Below are 19,609 nucleotides of genomic sequence, written 5' to 3'. Positions count from 1 at the left end.
GATGTTGCGGAAGTCCAGAACCAGAGGACACAGTCTTAGGATAAGGGGTAGATCATTTAGGACTGAGATGAGGAGAAACTTCTTCACTCAGAGAGTTGTTAACCTGTGGAATTCCCTGCCGCAGAGAGTTGTTGAGACTGGCCCTTATGGCTGAAGGGATCGAGGGGTATGGAGAGAAAGCAGGAAAGGGGTACTGAGGGAATGATCAGCCATGATCTTCTTGAATGGTGGTGCAGGCTCGAAGGGCCAAATGGCCTACTCCTGCACTATTTTCTATGTTTCTATGTTTGATTTGAACTCCAGAATAAACATATACGACAAGAGATGGGTGCCTGACAATGAGACACCCACTGACCAACAATAGCATGTATTATCTTACACAAGAGGCCAGGTTGGTGACCCGAATAAGCTCTCCACACCGCCCCCCCCCCCCAAATCACAGGCAGGGAATAGGATAGACTTAGGAGGCTATAATATGGATGATCGGAGAATTGTATATTCCACTAAAATGCTTTCTCTCTCTGCACTCTGCTGCTTTTATACCACGCGCATAATGCCATCATCATCACCTGAAGGATGTAAGAGATCCCATGGCACTATTCTAAAGAAGAACGGTGGGGTATCCCCTTTGTCCTGGTCAATATTTATATCTCATGCATGAAATGTCGTACTTTCCAATCTGACAGTGGTGTAACAAAAATAGCCTCTTGCATAAAAGAAGTGATGATGTGACTGATAGTCAACTTATGGAATGCTTTTAAGATGAGAAAAAGACAGATTTGCAATGAAGAATACAGCACCAAGAAGTAAAGTTGCTGCTGTATTGTGATAAATTGAGTTGCTGATTAGCTTTACTGCTCAACATAATCGCCAGTCCGTCGCGCTGGGCTGTTTTGGAATGGTTTTATTTGTTTCTAAAAGGCAGGATTGCCACTTTAAAATATAAGGCCCACTCGTTCCATCACCCGTTGTTGGATTTTCCTGTCCTGATGGGGATGCTGGCCCTGAAATCAACTGTTGAGGGATAAGAGAGCAAGTGCTGATTGGCTGCGACGTGGCCCCGAGTGGATGGGAGGGGAGCGTCGTAAAGTAGCACAGCTGATCCTCCCTGTTGGGGACTGCAAGCACAAAGCTTGCTGGTGTGATGCAGCACGTTGGCTCCCAGTGCATTCCTTTCCCTCAGTTACTTTTGAATAAATATTGGGCAGTAGAATGACATTTCCCTCTTTTCTCAGACGGATGGATTTCTAAAGGACAATAACAATGCTGCACAACGATTGCTGGATGGTGTGAATTTCATGGCGCAGTCTGTTTCAGAATTTGGTGCAAAACCGACCAAAGTGGTGACGGACTGGCTCACCGATCAGATTGCCCCAGCCTACTGGAGGCCCAACTCTCAGATTATCGTAAGTGCCAAAATGTCTATTGGCCTTTTCTTCCATAGCACTACCCTCGCCTTATACTGCACAATATTCCCCTTATACTGCACAATGTTCCCCTTACACTGTCGGCTGTGGCTCAGTGGGCAGCACTCTCGCCTCTGAGTCAGAAGGTTGTGGGTTCAAGTCCTACTCCAAGGACTTGAGCACATAAATCTAGGCTGACACTCCCAGTGCAGTGCTGAGAGAGTGCTGCACTGTCGGAGATGTTGTCTTTTGGATCAGATGTTAAACTGAGGCTCCGTCTGCCCGCTCAAGTGGATGTAAGAGATCCCGTGGCACGATTCTAAAGAAGAACGGTGGGGTATCTCCTATGTCCTGGTCAATATTTATCTCTCAATCAACAGAACAAAAACAGATTATCTGGCCATTATCACATTGCTGTTTGTAGGAGCTTGCTTGTGCAGAAATTGGCTGCTGCCTTTCCTACCTTACAACAGTGACTACATTCCAAAAGTACTTCATTGACTGTAAAGTGCTTTGAGACGTCCGGTCGTGAAAGGTGCTATATAAATGCAAGTCTTTTTCTTTCTTTACTGCACAACATTCCTCTTATACTGCCCGACAATACCCTCCTGCTGCATGTTGTGGTAATAGGAAGACTTCTCTTCCTCGAAGTGGATTGCCTGATATAGGTAATTGACACCTCGCCCTCGCCCTCCGTATAACGACCATGGAATCAAACAAACGAAACCTTCGGTTCAGCCGGCTTTATTTCAAGCAAATGCAAGGGAAAGTTCAATCGTGGAACCTTCAAAGTACAAGAGGTTTCATGTACAATTTATAGAGTTTTTTGTAGGGGGGGGCTACCCTCCTACTAAATCATCGATAGGTCATCTGCTATCAGCGAAGTTACATTGATTTGTCATCTCTTATCAGACTGGCTCTGAGTGATGCATGCAATTGTCCATCTCCCATCATATTCTGTTTGTTCCGTGATGTGCACTTTACCTTAGTCTATGACGCCTGAAGTAACTGTTCCAAAATACTGGCTTTCTTATCTCTTCCTCAAACTTCTAATCAAAATGTTTATGTATAAGCAACTGCTGACCTCTACTGTCTTGTGTGTTACTAATGTTAAGGATGGTTCATTAACCATCAGGCTTAATTCGTTATAAGTGTGCTTTATATACATAAGCAAGTGTTACATACAATAGGCAATTATAATCCATACCATCACCGATTCCTCACACCCTCCTAATACTGATTAGTTCACTACCTTCAGCATTGTGTTGTGACCACCGATCTGTCTGCTCTTTGCCTGCTACAACTCTTTATCCCTTACAATTCCCCCCGCAATGGCCTTTGGCTATTTGTCCAAGATAGGCCATTTCCCAATTAATTCCTCATGTGTGAGCTTCCAGGGTTGTCCTTTCGCTTGGATAGCGCTACTTCCCGAGCTGCAGGACCTACCTGTTGGCTTTCCCATCATTTTCCAGTACTCTTTGGATCTGGGCATGGCGCCAGAAGATTGGAGGACTGCTAATGTAGTACCCTTGTTTAAGAAGAGAGAAAGGGATAGGCCGAGTAATTACAGGCCTGTCAGCCTAACCTCAGTTGTGGGAAAATTATTGGGAAAAATCCTGAAAGACAGGATAACTCTGCATTTGGAAAGGCAAGGATCAATTAGGGACAGTCAGCACGGATTTGTTAAGGGAAGACCGTGTCTGACTAAGCTGATTGAATGTTTTGAGGAGGTAACTGAGAGGGTCGATGAGGGTAGTGCGTACGATGTAGTATATATGGACTTTAGCAAAGCTTTTGATAAGGTCCCACATGGTAGACTGGTCATGAAGGTTAAAGCCCATGGGATCCAGGGCAAAGTATCAAGTTGGATCCAAAATTGGCTCGGAGGTAGGAAGCAAAGGATGGATGTTTTTGTGACTGGAAGGATGTTTCCAGTGAGGTTTCGCAGGGCTCAGTACTGGGTCCCTTGCTTTTTGTGGTATATATCAACGGTTTAGATTTGAATATAGGGAGTATGATTAAGAAGTTTGCAGACGTCACAAAAATTGGCTGTGTGGTTAATAATGAAGAGGAAAGTCATGGGCTGCAGGAGGATATCAATCTACTGGTCAGATGGGCAGAGCAATGGCAAATGGAATTTAGTTCAGAGAAGTGTGAGGTGATGCACTTTGGGAGGGCTAATAAGGAAAGGGTATACAGATTAAGTGGTAGGCCACTTAATAGTGTAGATGAACAAAAAGAGCTTGAAGTGCTTGTCCACAGATCCCTGAAAGTAGCAGGCCAGATGGATAAGGTGGTTAAGAAGGCATACGGAATGCTTGCCTTTATTGGCCGAGGCATAGAATATAAGAGCAGGGAGATTATGCTTAAATTGTATAATACTTTGGTTAGGCCACAGCTGCAGTATTGCGTGCAGTTCTGGTCGCCGTATTATAGAAAGGACGTGATTGCACTAGAGAGGGTGCAGAGGAGATTTACTAGGATGCTGCCTGGAATGGAGAATCTTAGTTATGAGGACAGATTGGATAGGCTGGGTTTGTTCTCATTGGAACAGGGGAGGTTGAGAGGAGACCTCATCGAGGTGCACAAAATATTGAGGGGCCTGAACATAGTGGATAGTAAGGGTCTATTACGAGGGGGCATAGTTTTAAGGTGGTTGGTGGAAGGTTTAGAGGGGATTTGAGGGGGGGGGGCTTCTTTACGCAGAGGTTTGTGGGGATCTGGAACTCGCTGCCTGGAAGAGTGGTAGATGAAGAAACCCTCACCACTTTTAAGAGATGGTTGGATGGGCACTTAAAGTTACGGACCTAGAGTTGGTAATTGGGATTAGACTGGATGACCTTTTGTTGGATGTAACAGATATAATGGTAAGTACTGCAGGGAATAGAATACTGCCAGGGTGATCTCCTGGACTAGTTTCGATCGCCTGGATGGGTCGGAGATGAATTTTCCCAGATTTTTTCTCCCTAAATTGGCCTGGGTTTTTATCTGGTTTTTGCCTCTCCCAGGAGATCACATGGCTCCGGTTGGGGTGGAGTGTAAAATGTTTTAGTATAAGGGGTGTCGCTGTTGTGTGAGGTGGACTGGTTGGGCTGGGTGCTCTTTGCCTTTCCGTCATTGTTCATAGGTTTGTATGTAACCTTTAGGGCTGCTGACCAAGGGTCATGTGGCTCTTTGTCGGCTGGCGCGGACACGATGGGCCGAAATGGCCTCCTTCTGCGCTGTAAATTTCTATGTTATACTAAATAAGTCCTTTTTGCCAGACTGTCCGATTTCCCTTTATTCAATGTTTTAACTATAGTTCGGGCTAGGGCCTGCCTCTTACGTCGGTTACACTTTTACAGGATAATACCAGCAAGATGAGTTTCCTTGCACTACAACCAGTACATTGAGTCCAGCATAGTTCATGTATAAGTCCTTTCTAGCCAACTTTTTCTCGGTCTTTGAATTATGCCCCGCCTGGGGTATCTTTTGTTTCTTCTATCTTTCCTCCACCTGGGGTCTTCTCTGTTGTCGAATGGTGTCCAATCGTTTTTTCTTGCAGCCCGATGGCCTTCTCATAACCTCCTCTGGTAATGTCCATTATTGTCCCATCGATGGTTTCCTCCTTTAGTTCAGGGGTTATAATAAACCCATTTATATCTGTCTCGTCAAGCAGAGTAAAGCAGAAGTCAATATCCATGATGGTGCATGAGGTGTTCCTTTCTTCATTTCAGTTGCCGTGGTGCTCACACATCAATCTCCCATTTCCTCGTGGAACAGCGATAATTTAGTAATCCTGTGTTGTGGGGTCGGGGGGGGGGTGGTGGGAATGATACTCAAGGTGCACCCGTCCACTTGGTTATATCCACAGTCATCTTTGATCATTCGTAGTAGATCTCGACATAAAGCAACTTGGTTATTGTTATAACAATCATCTATGCTGAGACTCTTCGTACTGTTCTCTTCAGTTACTGTGGTGGGTATAGATGTGGAAGGGGCTATTCTGGTCGGGTAATCCCAGGGCTGGAGCACTTGTGAGAGCTTGTTTTCTTGCAGTAGTTGAATAGCCCTAGTACCTGCCTGACCCCTTTCATAGAAAGATAGAAAATAGGTGCAGGAGTAGGCCATTCAGCTCTTCGAGCCTGCACCACCATTCAATAAGATCATGGCTGATCATTCCCTCAGTACCCCTTTCTTGCTTTTTCTCCATACCCCTTGATCTCTTTAGCCGTAAGGGCCATATCTAATTCCCTCTTGAATATATCCAATGAACTGGCATCAACAACTCTCTGCAGCAGGGAATTCCATAGATTAACAACTCTGAGTGAAGAAGTTTCTCCTCATCTCAGTCCTAAATGGCCTACCCCTTATCCTAAGACTGTGACCCCTGGTTCTGGACTTCCCCATCATCGGGAACATTCTTCCCGCATCTAACCTGTCCAGTCCCGTCAGAATCTTATACGTTTCTATGAGATCCCCTCTCATCCTTCTAAACTCCAGTGTATAAAGGCCCAGTTGATTAAGTCTCCCCTCATATGTCGGTCCCGCCATCCCGGGAATCAGTCTGGTGAACCTTCGCTGCACTCCCTCAATAGCAAGAACGTCCTTCCTCAGATTAGGAGACCAAAACTGTACTCAATAGTCCAGGTGAGGCCTCACCAAGGCCCTGTACAACTGCAGTAAGACCTCCCTGCTCCTATATTCAAATCCCCTAGCTATGAACGGTCCCTGGCCTGGGCATTAATCGAATTGCTTCCTTTCTGTCCTCGGGCATCTGTCTCTTCCCTTGTGATATTATGTATCCTAGATATGTTACTTCGCTCCTTCCCACCTGCATTTTCCTAGGATTTATTTTTAATCCTGCGCTCTGTCGAGCTCCTAGCATTGTAGTTAAAGCTAGTACATGTTGTTGTTCTGTACTGGAGGCAATAAGGATATCATCCACATACTGCAAAAGAGTGCTCCCTTCTATGCCTGTTGGGGGCCTCGCCTTCCTGCACCTCCTTCCTTGCAACTATCTTCTCCCTTTGTTCTCACTTTAACTCTTCTACATGTTCTGCCCATTCCAAAGTTTCATCGTAGTCATCCCCTACCTTCAATCCTAACTTCATTATCTTTTGATGTGTTTCTCCTAGCCCATCTTTAAACATTTTCAAGAATGCTGCATCATTTTTGTCAGGGTCATCTGCCCCAGAGTGGTCTTTGTATTCAATCCACTTTCGTTCCTCGTATTCCCCTACCCTTTCGCCTGCCTTTTGAGTCACATTCAGTATTCTACTCCAATCTGTTCGAATTGGTCCCCAGCATCCTTCCATCCCGTATTTGAGGAATTCCAATCTTTGCTAGATCTGCTCTTCCTCTATTCTGCCATCCCCCATATTGTACCTCTGGTGTCACTTTGTGCTGATTTATCAGACCCATTTTGGCTTTTACCAGATTGTGAATGTCTGCTAAGGTTAGGTTATGGGCGTGTAGCATCTCTTCCACCGTTTGCCAGATCTCTGGATTCCTACTATTTCTTTTAGGGGTTGGTAACTCATTCAATAGTATTTGTCTCTGCTGTGGACTATGGGGTACCTCCTGTATGGTAGTTTGGCCTGGTCTGTGTCCGTTGGTGGGAATCGTAGTGTTGCGTATAGGCACCGCTGGTAGGTAGCCATTATCATGTGCCGGGGGCCACTCCACTTCGCACTCGCTAACGGCTAACTTATCCCAGCCTGGTTTACTGTTAAGTTGGGTTTATGAACTACACTTCCCCACCGAGGGGTACAGGGCTCTGTTGCTGCTGCCATAGGTGATGGTGCTATGGCTGTGCACCGCACTATCCGTCCGGTCCCGTCTTTTTCCAGCTTATTTATCTTGGCTTCTAACTTTTGAATTTGCTTTGTTTGAGTATCTCTTTTATCTGTAGCAGGCGAGTATTATTACATAAGCTTGCTCTGTTTTATTCTTCTTCTGACTATCCCATCATTTCCTCTGTCTGTTAGGTAAGTCTTCTGGCTGCCATCCTTTTTCATTTCTTTTATTAAGAAACCCAAATGAATAATGTCCAGTATAAAACAGCTGTTAATGGACTCCTGTGCAGGCTTGTAAGAAGGCCTGACGTCATTACGTGACTTCGCGTAATTTTTAAACCTTTCCCGATATCAGAATTTTTTTTTTTTACCCCTTTGCCTTCAAACTTGCTTAGAAATTAGGAATCCGTTAAAACAGCAGAAATCATTAGTAAAGCTGTCATTATTAGCTTTAAATAAAACATTCTCATCGGGAAAGAAAACATTTTAGATTAAACTCCAGTTGTTTCTAAACTTCCAATTCAAAAACTTGCCAAAGATTTTTTTTAAATGTGAGAATCTTGTATTTATACAGGCTTTTAAAAAAAAAAAGTGACCCGACAAAAGACAATGCTTTTTGTGGAAAGAGCGTGTGTGGACGTTGAGGTGAGGACAGGATTGGCTGATGCCGAGGTACTACATGTGAAAAGACAGATAGTATAAGACTAGCTGGTCCTTCGAGTCTGTCCCATTCAGCCTGTTGGATCTGAACAACACAGCACCCAATACCCTCCCCAGCCACCACCAGCCATGGAATCTACTGTCAGGCAAACAATTAGATTGGGAACAAATATCCAGGGCCAATATAGAGAAAAGAAAGTCTCTGAAATTCCTCTCGCCTTTGGATGGACAGAATATTGTTGGTGACCAAAGTGGGCCAAGAGGCAGCTGGTGCCCACACCTTCACACCGACCTCTGGTACTCGAGCTTACAGCTGGTGTGAGCAGCGCTCTGCACCTGGTCGTTGTTGATGGCTGTAACCCGACTTCCGTTCACCCCGAGAATCTGAGATGATAGGGCTGTTGTCTGGAGCCACTCCTTCATGCCTTGCTGTCATTCTCCCCTTGACCTTTTGGTCCTTCTGACGGTAGTTGGGAGGCGAGCAGTTTGTGTGTGGCACAAGGAGGAGGGGAGAGCCTGTATTGATGTTGTGTGTCGGTGTAGGTTGGGCTGTGTCGTCATGGTGTGGGCGATGCTCTCCATTCAAAACGTGGCGGCTCCCATCGTGCTCATCTGTTTGGCAGCATACCTGTCTGTTCAATAAATGTTTCAAATGCTAAATATTAAAGTACATACATGCAAATTCTGTGCAATTGTTTTTAAAGAAGGACAGATACAATGCGGCTGTAGTCTCCCAGGAGCAGGTTCATACTGCTGCTCGTGAGAGATGGCTGCAATGACGTAAAGTAAGTTGCAGCATGACGTAGAAGACAAATACAAGCCTCTCTAGCAGTGGACAGAGTTTTAATGGATGTTACATTTATTCCATAGAGCTGTCATAAGTGCAATAAACCCTTTCAGGAGCAGGAGGCAAAACACCACTGTCGAGCCTGTGGCGAAGGCTTCTGCGATGGTTGCTCATCGAAATGCAAGCCTGTTCCTGAACGTGGCTGGGGTTTAGTCCCGGTCCGTGTGTGTGATGCGTGCTACGAAGGTGCAATAATCAGAACAGGTAACCGACGATCGGGGGCGCGGGGGGAACTGACTATCGGGGTGGGGGGGAACCAACGATCGTCGCGGGGGGGGAGAAACCGATGATCCGGGGGGGGGGGGGGCGATCGGCGGGGGAGGAACCGACGTTCGGGGCAGGGGGGTGGTCCGATGATCGGAGCGTGGGGGAGGGGAGGGACCGACAATCGGGGGTGGGGAGTAGGGAGAACCAACGATCGGAGCGCAGGGAGGAGAGGAACTGACGATCGGAGAGGTGGGGGAGGAACCGCTGATTGGCGCGGGGAACCGATGATCGGGGGAGAGGGTGGTCCGATGATCGGAGTGCGGGGGAGGGGAAGGTGGGGGGGGGTCACCGATGTTCAAAGAGTGGGGGGAGATGGGGGCGATGATTGGAGCGGGGAACCCTGCTCCATGCCCTGTCCCAACCACCCACGCTATCCCTGCAATCTGTGTCTTCCCGCCGCCCAAACACAAATGTACGTTGCATTTAGTTAAAAATTTCAACTCAATTCAGGCAAAGCCGGTATTTCAAGCAGTTTGAATGAGCGGTTTGTACCTGGTTAAAATACATTGACATTCGTGATGAGATTTTAGGTGTGACTGCTAACAATTCGGAGTGGCAGTTGCTAAGTGGCCTTTTTTAATATGTTGGTTACTTTGCTCCACTGCCTAGATCATCTTTTCAGGCTATGCCTCTGGAAATAAGGCACATGATTTGAATCTCTCTGGTCCAGATTTGCAGTAATGGGGAAATCGTGTCTTCGATCAGTGTCCTTTGTGTTTTTTGTGGATGGACCGTGAGTTTTATTAATAGAACTCCATGAAGCGAGTTCCCAGTACCACTCCCAGTTGCTGGGTAAAATGTGGTTTGTTTAAAAAGCCTCATCTGCAACTGTGATTCAGTTTGTATATTTAAAAAAAATCTTCAGCTGTTCTCATCGGAATCCTTAATCTAATCTTCAATTTCAGTCTGGATATTCCAACGGTGAACCTGATCTGCAGTTTGTGTTTCCACCTGGCTCTTGGGCACCAAATTGTGAAACATCAAAAGGCCAAAGTACGAAATATTGCATCAAACGTCAATGCCCAAACTCTCCCTGTTCCCAAACCACTATTTCAATGGGCAATCCCTCTGACCCAGTATTGCTCACCCTCCCTCCCTCTCCTGTGGCACATCCTGCATTGTACAGACAATAAAAAGGGTTCATATGTTTAATGTGTTTTGTGTATGTAACATTATGATTCTGACACTGTTTTGATTTGAACACGATTTGAAGAAGTTATCGACGACGATGGCGATGAAGGCAGTACAATAATGGCGCGAAGAGTGGGGGAAGTTGTGCAGAACACCTTCGGAGCAGTAGCTACAGCAATAGATTTCCCATTAGGTAAGAGGTTTAGAAAATGGGCAACGTACTGCTGTGGAATTCTAAAGCAGATTTCACTAAGAGTTCTTTATCTGCTCCTTTGATCATCTGTGCTCTACTCTGGACCTGAGCTGGCAACTGACAGTGTAAAAAACCAAATCACACCATCCTTACTGCATTTATTAATAGAAACACTAACCAATTTAACTGAATGCAGTGTCCTGGTGACTTTATGGCAGATTTGTATGTTCCCTACAAATAGTCAAACATTTCCATTATGTGCCACAAGAGCGTGTTAGACAAGCTAACAGTCACAGCTTCAGGAGCCTGGGACTGAGCCATCCTGCACACACACTGGTGCTGCCAGTTTGTCTAATATTCCTTTCCAAAGGAGAGATCCCAATTGGGAGGAAACCAAGACATTGGCGAGTGGATCTGCACCAAAGCAGAATCTGGCTGTATTATCCTAATCCATGCCTCTGTCACTAGACTTGATCACGTTCCTGGCCTCCCTCCCATTCCTACACCCTCTCTAAAACTTCTGCTCCTCCAAAACACCGCTGCCCATCATCATCCTCTCTACTCACATTAGTTCCCAAGTGCCTCAAATTTAAAGTTCTCATCTTTATTTAAATCTACATGAGCTCACCCTCTATCGATGTGCGTTCCTTCAGTCTTACAACTCCTTTCGAGTGCACTTTAAACCTGGTGTTCAGATTTCAACTACTGAACCAAAGTCTCCTTTGAAAAAGCTTGCACTAAAGAAGCATTTTTGATTCACCATAGGATAGTATTCACTTGCACCTCTACAAATACATCAGCGGGTGGCTACTATTGGCTGAAATGTATTTGAATTAATCAAATGCCTTTTCTTTTGAGGGGTTACCATTTGTTTTTTCGAAGCCCTATAATTTGATAGTGAGTGGTCGCGGTTAACCTCACATTGAACTCGGTGACTCAGAACTTCAATCACTTGGTGCACTCACCTGTTGGACAAACATATCCGAGACAAGGTCACTGTGCCAGTAGATGGCAGGTGTGATCCGTGAGAGAAAGTTACAGGATTGATGAGATTTGTGAACTCGGTCATGAATCACCTTTGTGCAGTGAAATGTTCCAGTAGTATTCACCAGTTTGTGGGAGGCTGCAGTGACTTGACTTCTCTTAACTTCTCTGATCTGATCATGCTCAGCACATTCAATTCAAACGGTGCTAGAAATAAACAAGTCATGTCACGCAGACTTTCTCAATAAGGCTTTGTTGCTAACACTTGTATAACTTCATGTAGTCTGTATCACCCAAAGAGTTTGCAGTCTAATTGGCCATGCACTCAATCATTGCTGGCAGTTAATAGTCATCAGGTGCAACGTGTAGGACAATGTCTGCTGCTGCATTATGAGCAGCTCGGTACCTGACCCCTGCTGCATGGTCAGGAATGAGCTGCCGTCCCATATTGTTCATGAAGTGACCTTTCAATGTGTTAGCCATTTCTGAAAATGTTGGAGCTGCCTGTTGGCACCATGCTGAAGAGCATGTGTGTGATCACCTACAATTGGTCATCTTCATAGTGTCTGCTTAACAGGAGCCAGTGGAGGAAGACCTCTCTGGTGGCCCCGCCCAGTGTGGCACCAAGCTGTGCAAACCATGCTCATTGGCTGGTACTGGAGCCAGTTGATTTTAGCTGGATGATCCTGATCCTGACTATAGGAGCCCTGTGCCTCTGGCTGCCTTTGGTGAAGATGTACATGTGAAGAGTCAAATAGCCTGCTGTCTCGACTTGCACGTGGCTGATCGGGTGGAGGAATATCAAGAAATGAGGGTTAGGGTGGTGGAGGAGGAGGGAAACTGAGCAGAAGTGCACTCTATGTAGCAATGAATCCTTTAATTGTGATTGACAAAGCCATGGATGCTGTCTTTGGCAGGTCTGGTGAAGGATGCAGCCAGACCATCATACTGGGTGCCTGACCACGAGATCACCGAGTGCTGCTATTGCGGGAAAGAGTTTACAGCCAAAATGTCCAAGCACCATTGCCGTGCCTGTGGGCAGGGTTTCTGCAACGAATGCTCCTCGGACCGGCGTGTGGTCTCCTCGCGTGGATGGGACCACCTTGTTCGGGTCTGCATAAACTGTAACAAGAAGACAGGCGATCTTTGAGTAGCACCCTCCGAAAGGGCAATCTCCATCTCGCATCGAATTGTAATCCCAATTACTCTTTTATTTATTATTACATATGCATGACCATTTAAAAAGAAGTGGAATAGAATTGTTCAAATCGTTCTTAACCCTGTGCATTCAAAACAAATCTCTTGTGAGCTCCATTCTGCGGGCTCTGGACACTGGGGAATCGGGCGCATCACTGTTTTCTTTCCTGTCGAAGGCTGTTACTGAATTTAACTGGCCGTTGATTTCTGTCTTGAGATCGTGTTGATTAACTCAGCAGGGATTGGCCGTGTATAATGTCGGTGGGCGAGTGTACCTGTACACGGCACGGAATGGGTCCAGCTCACGTGGGCAATACTTGATTAATGTCAAACACCACGAGGTTCTTTAGCAATAGCTATTTTTCAGTGACACTAGCTGACAAGTATTTTTTAGTATGTGATATACATTGGCATCTTTTAAAGAGTTATTGTTTATTTTAAAACAAATCATGTTTTTGTTAATGCCTCCATTGATCTCTAACTGCACTCATTACCATAACCAAAATGTATAGTTCTGTTTATCAAATAATGCCGATTTATGGTCCCTGAATGATTTCTGTAAATAAAATGGTGGTTGTCCTTTGCACTGTTTCCCCTGCTGTGTGAATCCTTTCAATTATTCAAGTAATGTGCGCATTTCACACCACTGCCTGTGCTCGGTCAAACAGTTATCCTGGCCCATGGGAAACCGGGAATAGCACTCTTCATATTCCTCAAAGGGGGAGTGAGGACGGTGTTGGCTCCTGCTCGTGGTAGGTGTAAGGTAAATCTTTCTCCCATTCCCTGACCCACCCTGGTAGCAGAGAGAATCTCCCTCTGGTTTGGGGGGGGGGGGGGGGGGGGAAGGAGGTGTTGGAATCACCATGTTCGGGAGCTCTGCGCTCTCGATGGGCAATGGGAGATTGCTGCAGTACGTGTTGCAACTATTCCAGTACAGAATAAATACAATTTGAGTGCCTGGATTTTAATCAATAAACACATTGGTGTTGATGCAAATAGATTGCTTGGGCAGTTGAATTAAGGACGCATTTATTTGTACTGTAAAAATGGCTGTCCTTTGTCTCTGATTGGACCCCTTTGAGGATAAGCCACCCCGAGGTTTTTCTGCAATGTGTAACTGGAACTGCCCAGCCCAAGTTCTCACTGACTTCGCAAATTGTAACTCGATCCACTTTGACTTCCAGAAGTCACAGAGGATAGATCTCCCCAGAAGCCACCAAGTGCCAGCCGAAGTGCCTTACCCCAGCGCAAGTGCTGCCTCCCCCAATCGAAGTGCCTTACCCCAGCGCAAGTGCTGCCTCCCCCAGCTGGCACTCGGGGCCGCTTGTTTGGGGGCTCAGTTGGTAATGTGGTTGGAATGATTCAGGTTCAGGCGGGAAGCGTCGGGGGCGGAGTCTCAACAGAAGCATGAGCGGAAGGACATTTAAAAAAGTCCATATAGTCAGTCCCCTGAATTAATCATCTGTTATCATTGCTTACCATTTGCAGCAAAGGAATAAGACTTAACGGCATTGTTCATTAATACCAAGTGGTTCTTGGCTTTTCAAACCCACTGTTGGAAGCTGACACCTAACATGGACATTGCCGCTTCAAAAGCAAAGGTTGAATTGCTGGCCCACGCCCAGTGCTGCTGGTCGCTGTCACCTCCTTCACTCCACTTGGTTAGAAATCCCTTTCCAAGTGAAATAAAGGCACTTATACTTAGCTATACAGGTGTTTAAACCCAGCAGTAACTTTAGCCGAGTAGAATTTTGGGTCTTGTGCTTTGATGTGTTTGTGAAACTTGATTGGATTCACGTCTTAATGGAGGTCCTTCTACAAATGTTGAATTGGACTGAACTCAACTTGTTTTAATTAAGTTGCCTTCGATGGCATAAATTAATTTAATGTTACATATTGAGCAGAGAAGGGAAACGAGATATAAACCTGCATGGTGAAAGAAAACCTCACGACAGGATCATCTTTAAAAGTGGCTGTATAAAGGTAGGCTTTATAAAGTGTAAAGATACATTTGGTACGATCTCACGCTCCTCTGACGATGCTGGATCACTGACTAGTTACTAAGACCAATAGTCCAGTTATCCCATGGTTTTTGGATTGAGGAAGTGGAGTCTGCAGCTCACCTATCTGATTTTGGCTGTGTTAACTTGACCACACCAGTTTGTGGCAGGTCTGTACTTACAGCCTTTATTTTAAAACCTACACAATATCCTGCAAAAAGTCTGTTCCCTGGCCCCCAAATCAATCCCTCTCTCCCTGGTAACTCAGACTGGTGGCTGGTGTGCAACGGTCACCACACGGTAAAAAAATCCACGCACAGGCATCTTCCACCCTTCAGGATGTAGTTCAGGACCTGGAATATTAGGTCCTTCATTGGAACACCTGTGAACTTAGCCTTTTTTGGCGTGGAAGCAAGTCATCCTCGTTTCGAGGGACTACCTATGATGATGAACTCAGACTGAACCAGCCTGTTGGCAGCCTTGCTGTCCTATTTGAGCCCGAGGTGTGCTTCCGACCACCGATCGCATAATATCGCCCGACTCCACCCCTGCCTCAGCCCATCTGCTGAAAGCCTCGGGCTCATCCCTGCCTTTGCTATTTCCAGACGTGACTTGCTCCCTTGACTGGCCTGCCATCTTCCACCTTGCATGAACTTGGTCATCCAAACCTCGGCAGCCCGTGTCCTAACTCGCACCAAGTCCCAATCACCCATCATCCCGGTGCTCACTGACCTACCGGGTTAAGCAAAGCCTTGATTTTAAAATTCTCAATTCTGGGGAGGTCCCAGCAGATTGGAAAACCACAAATGTAACGCCCCTATTTAAAAAAGGAGACAGACAGAAAGCAGGAAACTATAGAACAGTTAGCCTAACATCTGTCATTGGGAAAATTAAGGAAGCAGTAGCAGGACATTTGGAAAAGCATAATTCAATCAAGCAGAGCCAGAATGGTTTTATGAAAGGGAAATCATGTTTGTCAAATTTGCTGGAGTTCTTTGAGGATTTAATGAGCAGGGTGGATAAGGGGAACCAGTGGATGTGGTGTATTTGGATTTCCAGAAGGCATTTGATAAGGTATCACATAAAAGGTTACTGCACAAGATAAAAGTTCACGGGGTTGGTGGGGATCTGAAACTCACTGCCTGGAAGAATGGTGGATACAGAATCCCTCACCACTTTTAAGAGATGGTTGGATGGGCACTGAAGAGTGCAGCAACTTGCAGGGTTACGGACCTAGAGCTGATAATTGGGATTAGATTGGATGACCTCTTGTTGGACGGAGCAGATATAATGGTAAGTACTGCAGGGAATAGAATCTGGACTAGTTTCGATCGCCTGGATGGGTCAGAGAGGAATTTTTCCAGATTTTTGCGCCTCCCTGGAGATCACATGGTTGGGGTGGAGTGTAGAATGACTCGGTATAAGGGGTGTCACAGTTGTGTGAGGTGGACTGGTTGAGCTGGGTGCTCTTTGCCTTTCTGGTCATTGTTCATGGGTTTATATGTAACCTTTAAGGCTGCTGACCAAGAGGTGTGCGGCTCTTTGTCAGCCGGCGCGGACATGATGGCCGAAATGGCCTCCTTCTGCGCTGTAAATTTCTATGTTTATATATATTAGCATGGATAGAGGATTGGCTAACTAACAGAAGACAGGGATAAATGGGTAAATGGGCAAACAGTAACTAGTGGGGTGCCGCAGGGATCAGTGCTGGAGCCTCAATTATTTATAATCTATATTAATGACTTAGATGAAAGGACCGAGTGCAATGTAGCCAAGTTTGCTGATGATCCAAAGATGGATGGGAAAACAAATTGTGAGGAGAACACAAAAAATCTGCACAGCCTAAGTGAATGGGCAAAAATTTGGTAGATAGAGAATAATGTGGGAAAATGTGAAATGATCCACTTTGGCAGAAAAAATAGAAAAGCAAATTATTTAAATGGAGAAAAATTGCTAAGTGCTGCAGTACAGAGAGACCTGTGAATCCTTGTGCATGAAACATAAAAAGTGAGTATGCAGGTACAGCAAGTAATCAGGAAGGTAAATGGAATGTTGGCCTTTATTGCAAGGGGGATGGAGTATAAAAGCAGAGAAGTCCTGCTACAACTGTACAGGGTATTGGTGAGGCCACAGCTGGAGTACTGCGTACAGTTTTGGTCTCTGTATTTAAGGAAGGATCATCATCATAGGCAGTCCCTCGCAGCATGGATGACTTCGCAGGTGTTTCGATGAAGGACCTAATATTCCAGGTCCTGAACTACATCCTGAAGGGTAGAAGATACTTGTGCGTGGATTATTTTTAACGGCGGTGACCATTGCACACCAGCCACCACACGGGCTTGACAGAGCTAGGTCTTGGTCCAGTGGCAAGGGTTATCCAAGACGACTGGAGATCTGCTCTGCTGCATGGACCTAGTGCGCGCACACATATCGCAGTGTGGGCTGGCCTGTGCTGCCCCTAGGCCCCGATCACATCCCTCCACAGTCTCTCGCGGTATCTGCCCACGCTCCAATAACCGATCTGGACCTTGATGTCACTTCACTGCTGTTGCCCTCCTGCACCAGCTCGCGCTGCTCCCGGGGGGGGGGGCTGTCGCATCTCCGCTCCTTTTATGGCCCCGACCTGTCGCTGGTGCTCTCACGCAGGTCGGGGCCTCCACGCTGCCTTGCATTGGAGGCTGTTCAGAGAAGGTTCACTAGGATGATTCCGGAAATGAGGAAGTTGACTTATGAAGATAGGTTGAGTAGGTTGAGCTTATACTCATTGGAGTTCAGAAGAATAAAAGGTGATCTTATCAAAACATATAAGATAATGAGGGGTCTGGACAAGGTAGATGCAGAGAGGATATTTCTACTCATGGGGGAAGCTAAAACTAGGGGACATAGTCTCAGAATAAGGGGCCACCCATTTAAAACTGAGATGAGGAGAAATTTCTTCTGAGGGTTGTAAAACGATGGAATTCTCTGCCCCAGAAAGCTGTGGAGGCTGGGTCATTGAATATATTTAAGGTGGAGATTTTTGACAGATTTTTGAGTGATAAGGGAGTAAAGGGTTATGGGGAGCGGGCAGGGAAGTGGAGTTGAGTCCATGATCAGATCAGCCATGATCTTATTGAATGGTGGAGCAGGCTCGAGGGGCCAAATGGCCTACTCCTGCTCCTATTTCTTATGTTCTCCCAGAAAAAATTGTGTCTGATAATGGGCTGCAATTTTGTTCAGAATAATTTGCAGAGTTCATGAACTGAAACAGTGTGAAACATACCAAAGTTCCACCATACCACCCTGCTTCAAATGGTGCAGTAGAAGACACAGTATACATTGTAAAATGTGCTCTCATCAAGCAAGTGTTAGATCCAAATCCAAGGAAACAGCAGTTGTCCTTGGACCACAAACTGGCAAATTTTCTGATTACTTATCAGAATACTCCTTATACAACTATTGGTAGAACAAGAGCAGTTATTTCTCAAATGACAGCCACGAAGCAGGTTCTCGTTGTTAAATCCAAACTTGGCACAATCAAGACAGAAAAGGAGTCATGATAGAGTAAGAGAGAAATTTGCCAAGATGGCCACCAGGGTGGCAGCTCCCTAGGGAGCTCCTCTGCTGAACAACTTTATCCCTTGCCATCTGTTGCCATCCTACCCCCGTTCTCCCCCAATCTCCCCCTTCCACTGTTTAAGCTCCCCATGGCCCTAATAGGGGATGCATTTCTTACCCTAAAACACAAATCCGTGCTGCAAGGGCAGCTACCCGGATCCACTGCCCATCCCCCAAACATGCCTGCTCGTCACCTCCATCCGTGAGTGCCAGATCTCCACTCAAACCGATCTTCAACCTGCTGGGAGGGAGGGGAGGGGAAACAAAGCGGGGGGTGGGAATTAGATTGATTCCTGGGATGGAGGTTGGTCCTATGAGGAGAAATTGTGTAAAATGAGCCTATACTCTCTGGAGTTTGAAAGAATGAGAGGTGATCTCATTAAAACAGAAGATTCGGAAGGGGACTGACAGGGTAGATGCTGAGAGGTTGTTTCCCCTGGAGAGTCTTGAACAAGAGGGCATGGTCTCAACAGAAGGGATTGGACATACAAGACTGACTTCTTCACTCAGAGGGTTGTGAATCTTTGGAATTCTCTACCCCAGAGGGCTGTGGATGCTGAGTCGTTGGGAGCAGGGCTGAGCGCGATAGATTTTGGATTCCAGTGGAATTGGGGGATATGGGGATTGGGCGGGAAAGTGGAGTTGAGGTCGAAGATCAGCCATGATCTTACTGAATGGCGGAGCAGGCTCGAGGGGCCGAACGGCCTACTCCTGCTCCTATTTCTTATGCATATAGTGAGTGCATTACATAAAGTGACTAATGATCATGCTGGTTTATCCAAGATGTATTTATGGTTTCACCAAGTAAAAAACTTCAGTATCCTGACTAATTTACACATCAGACAACCAGGCTCTATTTTAAACTTTAGTCAGGGGAGAGTGCTTCTATTTTAACTTGTTATTTTAGAAGTGTACAACATAAAATCTTCCTACGGTCACAAGGTTGTGGGTTCAAGCCTCACCCCAGGACTCGAACGCATAGTCCAGGCCAACACTCGGTGCACCACGGAGGGAGTGTTCCATTGTCATTCGTAACAAATGAGTGATCATTTTTGGAGAATACTGGCTGGATGAATAAGAACATAAAAACTAGGAGTAGCCCATTTGCTCCTTCTGTAAGATTGTGGCTTATCTTCTACCTCAACTCCACCTTCCAGCATTATCCCCATATCCCTTGATTCCCTTCATATCAAGACATCAAAGACTGAGCCTCCACTCTCGAAGATAATTCCAGACATTTCTCATCTCAGCCGACTCCTTATTCTGAGACTGTGCACCTTAGTTCTAGAATCTCCAGCCAGGGGATATATCCTCCCCGCATCTACCTGTCAAGCCCCTTAAGAATGTTACATTTCAATGAGATCACCTTTCATTCTTCTCAACTCTAAAGAATATCGGCCTAGTCTGCTCAATCGCTCCTCACAGGATAATCCCTCCATCCCAGGAATCAGTCTGGTGAACCTTCGCTGCAAATCCCTGAGGCAAGTAAATCCTTCCTTGGGTAAGGAGACCAAAACTGTGCACAATACTCCAGGTGTTGTCTCACCAAT

General features: G+C 45.9%; 1 protein-coding gene across 2 annotated transcripts in view; it reads left to right on the top strand.

Moving 5' to 3' along the window:
- Positions 1 to 13,046, top strand: part of zfyve1 (zinc finger, FYVE domain containing 1) — a 51,678-nt gene extending 38,632 nt beyond the window's left edge. For both annotated transcript variants that reach the window (XM_070878654.1, XM_070878653.1), the window contains exons 8-11: positions 1,236 to 1,406; positions 8,714 to 8,894; positions 10,171 to 10,281; positions 12,183 to 13,046. In XM_070878654.1, coding sequence (XP_070734755.1) covers positions 1,236 to 1,406; positions 8,714 to 8,894; positions 10,171 to 10,281; positions 12,183 to 12,415 — 696 coding nt within the window. In that variant the 3' untranslated portion in view covers positions 12,416 to 13,046. The remainder of the gene's footprint in view (positions 1 to 1,235; positions 1,407 to 8,713; positions 8,895 to 10,170; positions 10,282 to 12,182) is intronic.
- Positions 13,047 to 19,609: the final 6,563 nt, after the last annotated feature.

This window comes from Pristiophorus japonicus, chromosome 4 (genome assembly GCF_044704955.1).
Source record: "Pristiophorus japonicus isolate sPriJap1 chromosome 4, sPriJap1.hap1, whole genome shotgun sequence".
NCBI lineage: Eukaryota > Metazoa > Chordata > Chondrichthyes > Pristiophoridae > Pristiophorus > Pristiophorus japonicus.
The sequence above is the reverse complement of the archived record's forward strand: the minus strand, read 5'-3'. Positions and strand labels throughout refer to the sequence as shown.